At 39.5% G+C, this 12,659-nt stretch overlaps 1 protein-coding gene across 5 annotated transcripts in view; it reads left to right on the forward strand.

Annotated features, from left to right (window-relative positions):
* The window catches only part of LOC111864268 (protein draper), a 100,456-nt gene that overhangs the window by 58,141 nt on the left and 29,656 nt on the right, over positions 1 to 12,659 (forward strand). For all 5 annotated transcript variants that reach the window (XM_023851392.2, XM_023851396.2, XM_023851394.2 and 2 more), the window contains exons 3-7: positions 3,942 to 4,068; positions 5,014 to 5,182; positions 5,673 to 5,919; positions 7,321 to 7,441; positions 10,150 to 10,287. In XM_023851392.2, the coding sequence (XP_023707160.1) occupies positions 3,942 to 4,068; positions 5,014 to 5,182; positions 5,673 to 5,919; positions 7,321 to 7,441; positions 10,150 to 10,287 (802 nt within the window). The remainder of the gene's footprint in view (positions 1 to 3,941; positions 4,069 to 5,013; positions 5,183 to 5,672; positions 5,920 to 7,320; positions 7,442 to 10,149; positions 10,288 to 12,659) is intronic.

Here is a 12,659-nt window from a genome sequence, read left to right on the forward strand (position 1 = left end):
ATATTTTGACTGAAGAGGGAGGAAGTGATGTGAGGTCAGAGAAAACTGCATAATGAAGGGCTTCATAACTTGTCTTCTTCTCCAAGTATAATTAGAATGATCAAGTCAAGGATGCTTAGATGGGAAGGGCATGTAGCACGAATGAGGGAGAAGAGGAATGCTAAGAGGGTGTTGGTGGAACAGCCAGATTGAAAGAGACCACTAGGAAGACTAAGATGTAGGTGAATGGATAATATTAAAATGGGTCTTAGAGAGATAGGATTGGGTGGTATGGACTGGGTTGATCTGTCTCAGGATAGGGAACAGTGGAGGGCTCTTGTGAACACCGTAATGAACCTTCAGGTTCCATATATTATTGGGAAGTTCTTAAGTGCCTGTGTGATTTGTGGCTTCTCAAGAAGGCCTTGGCTCCTTGAAGTTAGTTAGTTAGAGCCCTTATTTAAAACTATAGAGAGACAGTACATTTGTTCATCATTAGAAGACACAGAAATGTTACTTGTTTTTGAATGTAATAATGCACGTTTGAAGAAACTGTAAAGTTTTTTTTTCTGAACAAAAGTGACTCATCTGATTTCCTAAATGCCATGTGTCTTGGAAGTATATACTCAACTACGAAGAGCATTTTTCATATTTCAGTCTGGGTGAACTGTAACCAGATCATCACATCTTTGCTGTACGTTACATAAAGACATTATCTTAGTTATGAAACTCAGAATATGTAACTCATTTCCTTGTGTGAGGTTTGTTTCAGTTTGCTTGCTTACATTTGAGCCATATATAAGACCTTTCATGTATGCGTCATTTATTGCTTGTATATTTGATCTATCAGAATTAGCAAACAGCTTATGGGAAAAGTGGAATTAGTCGATAATAAGCCTTCAGGCAACATTATGCAGATAACACTGGGTACATTACATTGCATTTCATGGAGAGAATCTCTTTCATACACTTTCCTTATGATGTGTATGTGAGTTCTTAGTTGTGTGAGGGTTGGTCTGTAAACGTTTTGCATTAGGATTCCACATAAATAAAAATCACGAGAGGTGAGGTCAGGGAGGGGAGAACGGTTGCCAACCAAGAAACCACCGTTTTTTAATGACAATTCTGTCCCAAAATATTTCTCCCAAAGCATCCATGGATGCTCTGGATTGCTGTATGAATAATGCATAAAGGTGGTGGTGTTCTGTTGGCTGCTAGAAAATGGGTGGAGTATCTTCTCAACATACCTTTCAGAATTAATTATGTCCTTAAAGAAAATCAGTCAGATAGCACAGCATAGACCCGTTTTTATGTAGTGGAACTTACGTATTAGCCTTGGATTATGTGAAGTTCAGTATCATCTGCTCTGTGAATTTACCTCTTCAGAAACGAGGAACATGTAGGAGTCAGTTTCACGACCAGGAGCAGACCAAAGGAGCCAGTTACAGAACTATACCCTTAGTCATATCACAAGGTGGCAGTTTTTGCTGACAGTTTTGAAATCGTGGTTTCCTGTGAAGGCATCTGAAGGATTTTGTGAAAATACTGTACAAGCCTGGTGCCAATTACATCCAGTCTCTCTTTGGTGAACATTCATCCCTCCCCTTCTTTTTCCATTAAAGACTGTGATTGTTGTAATTTATGTATGATTGCTTGAATTTCTGTGTGAAATTATAACATCCAGAAATTTCACCGTTCCCTTCTTACATAACTCTATTTTACATAAGTATTGTACACGAAATCTTATTGCGCAGAGTGTAACTCACATATGGCATTTTGACACTGGTTGAAATGCTGCTGATTGAATTTTTAATAAGCAGTGATTTATTGAGGTGATACTGAAGCGACATTGCTGTTGGTTTCTTGACCATGCCTCAAGTACAAATGTACAGGGGCTGATGTGACATGAGTAGTGCCTGGCTTTACCTCATGAGTGGCTGAACAATTTGTGATGGGCTCACAGATGGTCTCCCCATATTCCTGAGTTTGGTTTTTGTGTACCTTATATTGCCATTTCATCATATTAGTAATATGGTAAGTTACTTTTTATCAGCTGTACCATGTTTTTGCTGTTAGGTTGGGCACACTTACATGTTAAATTTAGATGAATAAGCCATGTTGCTTACGAGTTACTCTGTCAGTTACCTACTCCTCAACCTCCTTCATGAAGAAAATAGTAAGCCCACTTATCAAAATTAATTTTGGCAGCTTTTCTGCTTCTGAATTTGACCCTACTGAAATAAGGAGTTGAATCTTTGGTATTAAGGGTAAAAGTAATTTTCTCTCTTTCTTAGATTGCTGAGATGGTGTAAATATAAGAATATATGATTGGTACTGAAATAATTGCTCTACGGAAAGAGATTATCCATATGTACCTAAGATATCAAGTCAAATCAGTGTGTAATTTGATGTGGAGTTAATATTAAAACAAGTAAAGGGTAGGAACTTGGAAATATACCAATTGAATTGCTAAGAAGAATGTGGGAGGATAATGTTGAAATGTATTTTGAGGAAATACTAAGCTCAGTATCGCTGCTAATGAAAATTTTGTTATTAATAATGTTGAATCTTCAAATTTTGTTATCAGATTGTTGGTTATTTGAATGATTGGTTAGTTAGTGTTAGGTTTGTTGTTTTCATTCAACTTGTTAAAGGCATGTGATGTTTTATAGAAAGATATCAAGTGTTCTTTCCATTTCCAAGCAGGAAGGCGGTGTCATAGCTAGAGATAAAAAAGACATCATTTGGAAAAGGGTGTGTGGGTTGATGTATATAGCAGTGAGATAATACTGGAAGCCAAGCCAGTGGATGAGTAAGCTGTCACAGAACATCTTCATTTCACTACACACTTGCCACTGTTATAGTACCAGGGATTAATTGTGGTGTGTCAGTCTTGTTTTGTATAACAAGAATAGAATGAAACAATTGGTTTCTTCCATTTCATTCATATCTCTGCTTTCCAAATGCTTGGTAGTAATATAAAAAGCATGCATAAGTAGTTGGTTGCAACTGTCATTAAAATTATCTCCTGCAGACTGCGGTCTGTCCATTGAGCACCAGAGGCCTTTAGGAGATAATTAGCTGGAGCATGCAGTTGAACTTTTATAGCTGCATAATCTTAAGTCACTACAGTAAATTTCCATTATGCAATGGTTGGGTTCACAGTTTTACCTTTTACCTTGTATCTACCTTAGCCAATCTGTTGGAGGTATTTGTAGTATGTGGCATGTAGATGGGTTTTTCTCCAAGTGCGGTAAACACCCAGTTATCTGGTATTCAAGCCTCTGGAATTTGCATATTATGGGAAAAACTTAAGTAACTACTTTTATACAGCTATTTGATAAACAGAGTATGCATATATGTTCACTTGGCACAGTGTAGTTCTCCCGCCCACTGCTGGTAGCCCCACCCATTGTCCTCCCTTATGCAGATGTCACTGTAGTCATAGTGTTGCATAATTATGGTAGGGGCTTATTGAATTTATTGTGTTACAGTATATCTGGAATCGTTTACCAATCACTCTGCTCTGTCATTAAGAAGACTGCTACACAAGAACTAATGTGAAATTGTGTTTTGGCTTTAAAACAGGAAATAAAAGTATTGAGACTGAAACAAGGTGAAAATCGCTTTAAAAGAGGAATCTATATGACCTCATGTAACCAACACACCCCAATTCTCATATGTGCTGGATAACAAGAAGTTTACTGGACTTCAGTTTTGTTTTCCATCCATTATCCCCCTGACACTATACAGTCAGCACTATTCCTAAGATGTGTGACGCTTGGTGGGTAACTGGAATGAATCAGAGTAAGGAAAATTACTGACAAGTTTTGATGTGAAGAGGGATTAAACTTGTAAGCATATATACAGATCTGAAATAAAACAGTGTTGTGTATGATGAAGAATGCCAACATAGCTGTACAGTGAAAAGGGAGTTCTCTTGCATCTTCTACTGTTTACAGGTACACGACCACTGTCCGAGTCTCAGAGCAGAAGCCTTATCAGGTGCGCGACTATACCTGGTGTTTCAACTTCCCACCACGATGCTCAAAGTACAAAATCAATTTCAAGACTGTGTACAAAACAGTGGTAAGATTTTCATAGAGAAATTCATTGGTACTATTTAAATTTATTTGTATCCTTTCAACCTGAAAATTAGAGATCACGAATACCAATGTGTGGTGTTGGACATGACCTGAACAAGTTCTGTCCATCTACCATCCTTAGAGCTTATATGTCTGCAACCCTGTCAGAACCAGCTGTGGGGCCCACCCAGCCTCAAATCCAGTGGATACTAGGGTCTGTTTCCCTGGGGTAAAGTGGCCGGGACGTGAAGCTGACCACTCACCTCCATATAGTGCCAAGGTCAAGGAAATGTGGATCTATACATTCATTCCCCCATACACCTAAATGGCATAGTGCTTAATTAGTTAAGTACAGGGACAACTTTACCATCCACCTCTTCACTCTTCCATTGGCTGCTTTCCCAGCAAACTCATATATGCATGTAGTTCTTGTTTCTCCAATCTGGAATACATGGCCTACCCAATGTAGCCTGCTAGATGTAACAATGAAAGATAACCTATATGAATTATGAAATTCCTCAGTATGTAATCTCCTGAATTGAGTAGTCACATCGTTGTCTTTGGTCCAGATATTATCCTGTGATCATTCACTGTTCTCCCATAAATGTCATTATTGGTAAACAGTACTGTTTAATATATAGCAGGTGTAGAGTGTAAGCTAAATTGGCCTTCAGTTCATTTTATGCCTCATGTGTGCATATACCAAGGGTCTCCCCCCCCCAGACCTGCACAAGTGATACAGTTGGTTGTTTCTCCTGTCAAGTTGAATTAACGCACAAGACAGACATTGACACCAGGTTGGCATTGTCTGTAAAACATACTGTAGCTAGGAGGAAGGCATGCAAAAGTGTTATTATCTGTATGTATTGGAACTAGACTAATATGAATTTCACTTGGTTTTATACTCCATGTTTATTTTACAAGCCCAATATGTGGTGTGTGTTGTCAGTCTCTAGCAAAGACACGACCTGTAGAAGACTGCTGCAAAGGCTACGCCAAGAGCAATGCTGCAGATCGCTGTATTCCTGTGTGTTCTGAAAATTGCTTGCATGGAACCTGCATCGCGCCTGACACATGCAAATGTGAAACAGGATATGGTGGCCCTACTTGCAGCATTTGTAAGTAATGCTAGCCATGCTAAATTATTATCCAAGAGGGTTAAGCATGGGGAACACTATTTGTTATGGGTCTTCTCTCTTAGTTAAGTGAAGGTTTCATCATTTTAGAATTGCAGGATTTAAGAAATCTGAAAGTTATGAGTTACAAAAGCTTTAACTAAAGTGGAAAGGTGTGTCACAGTTAGGAGTACACATATTTTGCAAATGTTTCTTTTAAATTTGTATATTTTGTTAGTCTTGATATTTAATTATTTCTGATCATAGAACTAATTTTATCCCCCACAGTTTGCCTGCACATTTCAGATTTACTGTTTGTATGCTTAGAGAGAAGGACAAGAGAATGAACGGTGCTGTATATTGTGGGACTTCTCAACCAAGGAAAAAATCAATGGTTTAGGCTCTTGAGCCACACTGAATAGTTAGAAGTAACTCTGGAATGAAACTCATAATTTTTGTGTATTGTAACTGTCACAGAATTGTATTTTCACAGCATGCCCTCATGATCGCTGGGGCCCAGACTGTGGCAGTAAATGTCAGTGTCAGAATGGAGCATCCTGTGACCCATACAGCGGGGAGTGTAGGTGTACTAGGGGCTGGCGAGGGCAGTTCTGTAGTGAGACGTGCCCACCCACCCAATATGGGCAGGACTGTGCTGAACAGTGTCGGTGCAAGAATGGCGGCTCCTGCCACCACATATCAGGGGAGTGTCACTGCACACCAGGCTGGACAGGACCTTTGTAAGTAGGGCAGCTGTACATTTTATGTTAAAAGTTGGTGAGAAATGTGGAAATTTCTTGGGTTTGATGTGCATATTTTGATACTGTGCATCCTGTTGTGTGTGTCACATCCAACTTGAGAGATGCTCAACAACGAGGCTTCCCACATTCACACAATGCTGAAAACTCTGAACATTACATGAGAAATTTTAACATCACATTCAATAATCTTAATAATTGTAATACTTTTATGTTTTATTTGTATAACTTTCAGTTTTATTCCCAAGGCTCTGCCTTGTAATATAATATCTTTCCAACATACTATTCATCTTCGATAAACATTACATGCTAATACTTTAATATAAATTTTTAATACAGCTTCTTTGTATACTCTTAATATTTTGAGAAAGTCAGTATTGTAATTCTTTACTTAGGCATAACTTTATAATATGGACATGTTGCACTAAATAGGAATCCATATTTAGGTGTTCAGTAACTTTAGTCATGTGATCATAATACTGCCTGATGATGGTCCCATGAGGACTGAAACATGTAGCGGTAGAAAGTAAAATTCAGCCTGAGTATTCATTGATTGTAAAACCATGTTTGTTGTGCTGGCAGAAAACTTACCTTGCCATACGTGATGTGCGTATTTGGTAGTGTATCCGGAATTTTGCTTTGAGGAAATGTTGTGATAAGTGGGTGAACAAAAACTATGTTCTGTTATATAAATTTATGTTATAATTGTTTTGTTGACAGAAATATAGGTTCCTGCAGTGGCAGAACTTTATTATCTCCCTTGTGAGAAAACACTTCCAAACTTTTAACCTCTCTTGTAAACCTGACCCCACGTAATGTACGAGTACTATATTGACTTATATGGTTTATTGTCTATTTTTGTTTCTCAAATTTGGTTCAAAAATATGTAAGAAATTTTCATATATTGCTGTTTTTACATAGTTGTGATTGAGAGGAAAGTTGCACACTTACTCACTCCATGGAGCAGTCCTCTAGAAAGCTAATGTTGTAATAGTACTCCTCACCTGATCATGAGGTGTTTTCATACTTTTGTTCTAATTCAAAGCTAATTTTTGGGGGGGGGGAGGGCCCATCTTATATTCATGAATGAAGAAATGTGTATTTAAGAACAAATATAATTCAGTGATTTCTGGGAAGGCAGATGTCTGGAAGCTATGGTATATCTCATAACTAGCGTACCCATGAACTATTGCAGAAGCCGAAACTGAACAAAAAAAAAATTAATTAAAAAATTATATAAATCGGGTGAAAGATGCATATAAAATTGTTTGCCTAAAGTGACTCCCACACTCACAGAATTTGGTTGAGTGGTACAACATTAGGAAGTCACACATTTCAGCTGATCAGTCTTGAGTTTCTCAGTTTATAAATATTAATGTTCAGGTGTGAGGATCGATGTCCTGAGGGAAAGCACGGGGAAGAGTGCTTGTCAGAGTGTCGCTGTCAGAATGGAGGAACCTGCAATCCCACCTCGGGCAAGTGCTACTGTACTCTAGGCTGGACTGTGAGTTCTTCTTCCAAAAGTACTCTTAACTAGTTAAATGCTGTTAAATTTTCAGTTAAAATATTAGTACAATGTTAGTTTAAAATTTATTTTTAAAACCATTTTGTGGTAGCTTACCACCTGATGTTTTGTTTTAGAAACCAGTATGTGTATATATGGTTGCATCTGGTCACAAAGGGCATGAACTCCATGGAAAACATTCAAATAATACTGTATGTAGCATTGTAATGTTTTGAATAATAATTACCTAAACTGATCTGATGTAAAGGAGAGGGAAGGAAGAGGAAGGAGGAGAGGAATAGTGATAGAATAATCAAATAAAGACGATGTGGAAGAAATACAGGAGGAAGGAGGGATGGAAATGAAAGTATGACATGGGCTAGAAAGCTGTGACCAGATAACAGAATAACCTAAGATTCTTTTGTAGTTTGTCCCAGTGCATCTAGGAAAATGTTGAGATAGCATGGTGGGAAAGGCTTGGTTCCTGTGGAAGGACCCTTGTTGCATCCCATAGGATGATGGTGGTATACTCATGTAGACTGACTGTGGTTGTGGGATTCTTGAGATTCCTAAGGACTGAAATTTACATCTTGGGACTGCTGGAATAGAAGAACAGAAATTTGCATCTTTAGAAATTAACAAATAATGCATTAATGATCATGAATAGTGTGTATGTTACAAGAATAATCCTTTATTAGTAGGTATTCAGTATGCAGAATGATATGATGCAATGTGTACAGGCACGGTAATGTGAAAGAGAGGCTAGTATTGAGCACACAGTATGTACATACTTCAGATGACTAGCAAGGAGTCCAGTGCAGTTGCAAGACATACAGAGTTATAGTGATAAATCTTGAGAGCTGTGGCATGAGGTCAGTCTCATTTAGACTTAACATCATGGCTATGGGGCATGAGTTTTTAAAGACTCAGGATCTGTGCTGCTTCATGTACAGAGTAGTCATGCCTACACTAGAAGTTGCACACTTCCTGTAAGTTCTACATAAAAGTTGCAAGAAAAAGAGGAGTAGCTGTTTTACTATGTAATAATACCAGAGGTCCCCACGGATAAATCCACAGTCAGGACACATTATATTGTGAAGGGTAGATTAGGGTTGGAGAACTGATGAAAATGAAAACATGTTAGATGTTTCAAAATGGGCTGGAGTCCATGCAGCTTTATATATGTCAAAGTGGAGACTTACGGTCAACCAGAGTGTATGGGTCCAGCTGTGGAGGAAAAATTCTGTACTGTAGTATCCTGTTGTGATTGGTCAGTTGGCTGTATTTGTCACTTATACATAACACATCAGTGATGCTGTTCATTACGTGTCAGAAAATTGCAGAGTCACTGCCATGAACTGTATGATGGGAAGTCATAATGTTTTAATTATCACCATGAGAAAATCATAATTCCAAAATATATAGGAGATAGCCCATTTCCTGAGCTTGCTGAACAGTCAAATCTTCCTCTGCCAAGTGGACAGAGGAAGCCACCAGAAGGGGTAGAAGCAAAATGGCGATGCCAGTTGAGAAAGTTGAGGCTCGTGCTGTGATACGGTTCCTGCATTTGCAAGGGAAGTCTGCCAGGGGGATCCATGACCAGATGACTGCTGTGTAGCAGGAAGGTGTACTATCATATGACACAGTGGTCAGGTGGAAGAGGCACTTTCATTGTGGACAGACAGACCCTGAAGTGGAAGACCATCTCTTGCTGAGGAACTGGGAATTGTGGCACAGGTGGAAGCTTTGATCCTATCCGATAGGCGCATAACTATCAAAGCTATAGTTCATGAGGTCCGCATTAGCCACGGGTTGGTTTTCAACATCATCCATGAGGAGTTACACATGACAAAGGTCACTGTGCGTTGGGTTCCACGATTGTTGTCAGCAGTTCAATAACGGATGGATGTGGCAAAGAAAGTTTTGCAGTTGTGTCAAGACGAAAAGATGGAACTTTTCGACCACCTGATCATGATGGATGAATGTTGGGTCTGTCATCATGACCCTGAGAAAACAAAGGAAATGAGCAAGCAGTGACGTTTTGGGGAACCTAGGTGTACATGTAAAGGTAATATGAAAATGGATCTTAAAAGAGTCGAAGTGTGAAGGGGTGGAGTGGATTCATCTGGCTCATTGCAGGTTCCAGTGACAGGCTGCTGTGAACTCAGTGATGAACTACTGGGTTTTATAAAAGGCAGCAAATTTCCTATCTGGCCAAATGTCGTCTCAACGTCTTGAAAAGCCCTCTGCTACATGTAGTTGGTTAAACTTCTGAAGTGTACGTTGATGACAGGTTATAGTGAGAGGGCTGTAGTTGATGAATACATGTAAATAGGAACAATATCTGCTCTTTGGATCATCATTACAGCCCACTTATCAATCTTTGCAGTCCCCGCTTATGAATGTGATCTATTTCTGATTAATGTTTTTCTTGGTTGACGGTCACAATTTCAGGCAATTATTTTCCCACAGACTTGAATTGTCTGAAGCATTTATGTGTGATTAAATGTTCAAAGTTGGTTAAAGAGAATACCATCTATATTATGGTTTCTTAGAAAACAAATGTAATGAAATGTGATGGGAATATAGAGGAGCATAAATAAACTGTGACTGAAGCTGAGTAAGATAGCCAGCTTCAGACCCAAGGCCTTCCTAAAATGCAGAAGAGACAGTAATCCCTGCCTTATAATGTGTAATTCTGTCCATAGGGTACTGTTTGTGCTAACCGGTGTCCAGCTGGATCTTGGGGTGAAGGTTGTAACCTGATATGTGACTGCTACAATGGAGCCTCATGTCATCACATCACTGGTCGCTGCGAGTGTCAGCCGGGCTTTCAGGGAGACAGGGTGAGTGCACAAGTATCGAATCTGGTTACTGACAAACTTGATTTAGACCACTAATATACTTCAGACTAAGAGCTGTAAATCATATGCAGTTTGAAGAAAGCTGTCTTCTGGGATGTGGCGCTGTGTAGAAATTGTGTTAACCGAGGTTTCGTAGGAACGTATCACCTCCAAAACGTCGGTTAACACAATTCCTAGACAGCGCCACATCCCAGAAGATGGCTTTCTTCATAGTCACCACTGTGAAAACCTCAAATCTTACATATGCAATTTCTTTACTGGCTTTTAGATGTTTAATGTTTAGCAATGTAGTGAAGAGCCAGTCACAGTAGCCATGAGGTCTAAGGCATGAACTGCCTTCATTTGTGCAGATGCTGGGATCGTGGCTTTGAATCCCACTTAAGGCATGGATGTTTGGTGTGTGTATGGGTTTATTCTGTCTTTGTGGTGTCCTGTGTGTAGTCAGTGGACTTGTGATTGGGCTGATCGCTCATCCAAGGAGTCCTACCATCTGTCAAAATTTATTATGGAACTGAAGAAGAGGCCAGGGCCCTGAATGGACTGGAAGAGCCATTGAAAAAAAGTATAGTGAGAGTAAAGCTGACAGCTGTCAGAAGGATGTAGAGGAACCAAAGGAATGAAGCTAGGATGTCGTTTTTTTTTTTCCTTTTGTCGCTGTTTACTGGTGGTCAGGTGGTGGTTACATCAGATTCAGAAGATTCCAGCTGTATTAAATGTACACTTATGGAGGAATGTGAGATATGGCGCATGGCATGCCCTCAGGTTGGGGATGGAGGAGAGGGCCTCCAGATGTGGAGGGTTGCTGCGAGTGTGTTGAATAAGCAGTCATGGGCAGCCGACAAGGAGTGGTTGGGGTTGGGTATGGGCCTAACATCTCCTCACTGTAAAACAATAAGCTTGTCAGAATGTCACAGAGGGCCTCAAACCTGGACAGATTATTTGGATAAATGACCTGAAATGTACATGAAATTTTGTGCATGGAATCTAAGAAGCAAAAGCAAAAAAGGTTGCAAAAGAAATCAAAACAATTTAGATTTAGTGGGAGTACAGGAGGTCAGATGGGACAGGAGTGGCACCAATCCAGCAGGCAAATATACATTCTATGGAAAGCAGAAATGGAATCATGAATTACGTACAGATTATTTCGTGCCTAAGAGAATCATATCGACAGTTGAGATGGCAGAGTTTGTTAGTGATAGGATGTTGTACATAATACTAAGAGGTCGCTGGTTTGATATCACTGTTCTGAATGCTCATGCCCCAACAGAAGATAAAAGTGGTGACATGAAGGCCAGCTGTCTGTTGGGAGACTTCAGTGCCAAAGTAGTTAGGGAAGACATTTTCAAACCAACAACTGGGAATGACAGTTTACATGATATTAGTAATGATAATGGAGAGTAGTAAACTTTGCTACACCCAAAAATCCAGCTGTCAAAAGTACAATGTTGCCACATTGTAATATTCATAAATTTACTTGGACATCTCCTTAATGGATAGACCCACGATCAAACTGACCACATTTTAGTAGAAAGGAGAGAGCATTCAAGTATACTTGATGTCTGATCATTCAGGACAGCAGCCTGTGATGCTGACCACTGTGGTGGTAAAAATTATGGAGAGACTGGCAGTGAGTAAACTAGCAATGTCCAGAGTTCATACTGAGAGGTTCAGTCTCAAGAAATTACACAAGTTGGGGGGGCAAAGAGCAGTATCGTGTTGAAATCTCAAAGAGGTTCGTGGCTTTGGAAAACTTGGATGATGAGGTGGATATTAATACAGCCTGGGAAACTATGAGAGGAAATATCAAAATTTCTGCCAAGGAGAGTCTAGGTTATTATGAATTGAAGCTGCATAAGCCATGGTTCAGTGAAGGATGTTCAAAATTACTAGATCAAAGGAAACAAGACAAACTGCAGTGGTTATAATTGAAATACTCGTAAATGGGGATAATCTGACTATAAGACATGAAGCCAGCAGGAGTTTCAGGGATAAAAAGAGGGAATGTTTGAAAGATGAGAAGAGAAAAGCATACAGGATATTGGTGAGAAAGCCAGAAAGAAGAAGACCGCTAGGAAGACCAAGACATAGGTGGGTGGATAATATTAAAAGAGGATCTTAGAGAGATAGGATGGGATGGTATGGACTGAACTGATCTGGTTCAGGATAAGGACCAATGGAGGGCTCTTGTGAACATGGTAATGGATTTTTGGATCCGACAAAATACTGGGAAGGGACCCACCTGACATACACCCCCCCCCCAAATAATAAAATTAATCACGGGAAGAGAGCCGCTAGGGAAATCACCTCTATGTTATGATCCAACAAAATGCTGGGAAGGGACCCACCTGATATAC

The sequence above is a fragment of the Cryptotermes secundus genome, unplaced genomic scaffold (genome assembly GCF_002891405.2).
Source record: "Cryptotermes secundus unplaced genomic scaffold, Csec_1.0 scaffold33, whole genome shotgun sequence".
Classification (NCBI taxonomy): domain Eukaryota; kingdom Metazoa; phylum Arthropoda; class Insecta; order Blattodea; family Kalotermitidae; genus Cryptotermes; species Cryptotermes secundus.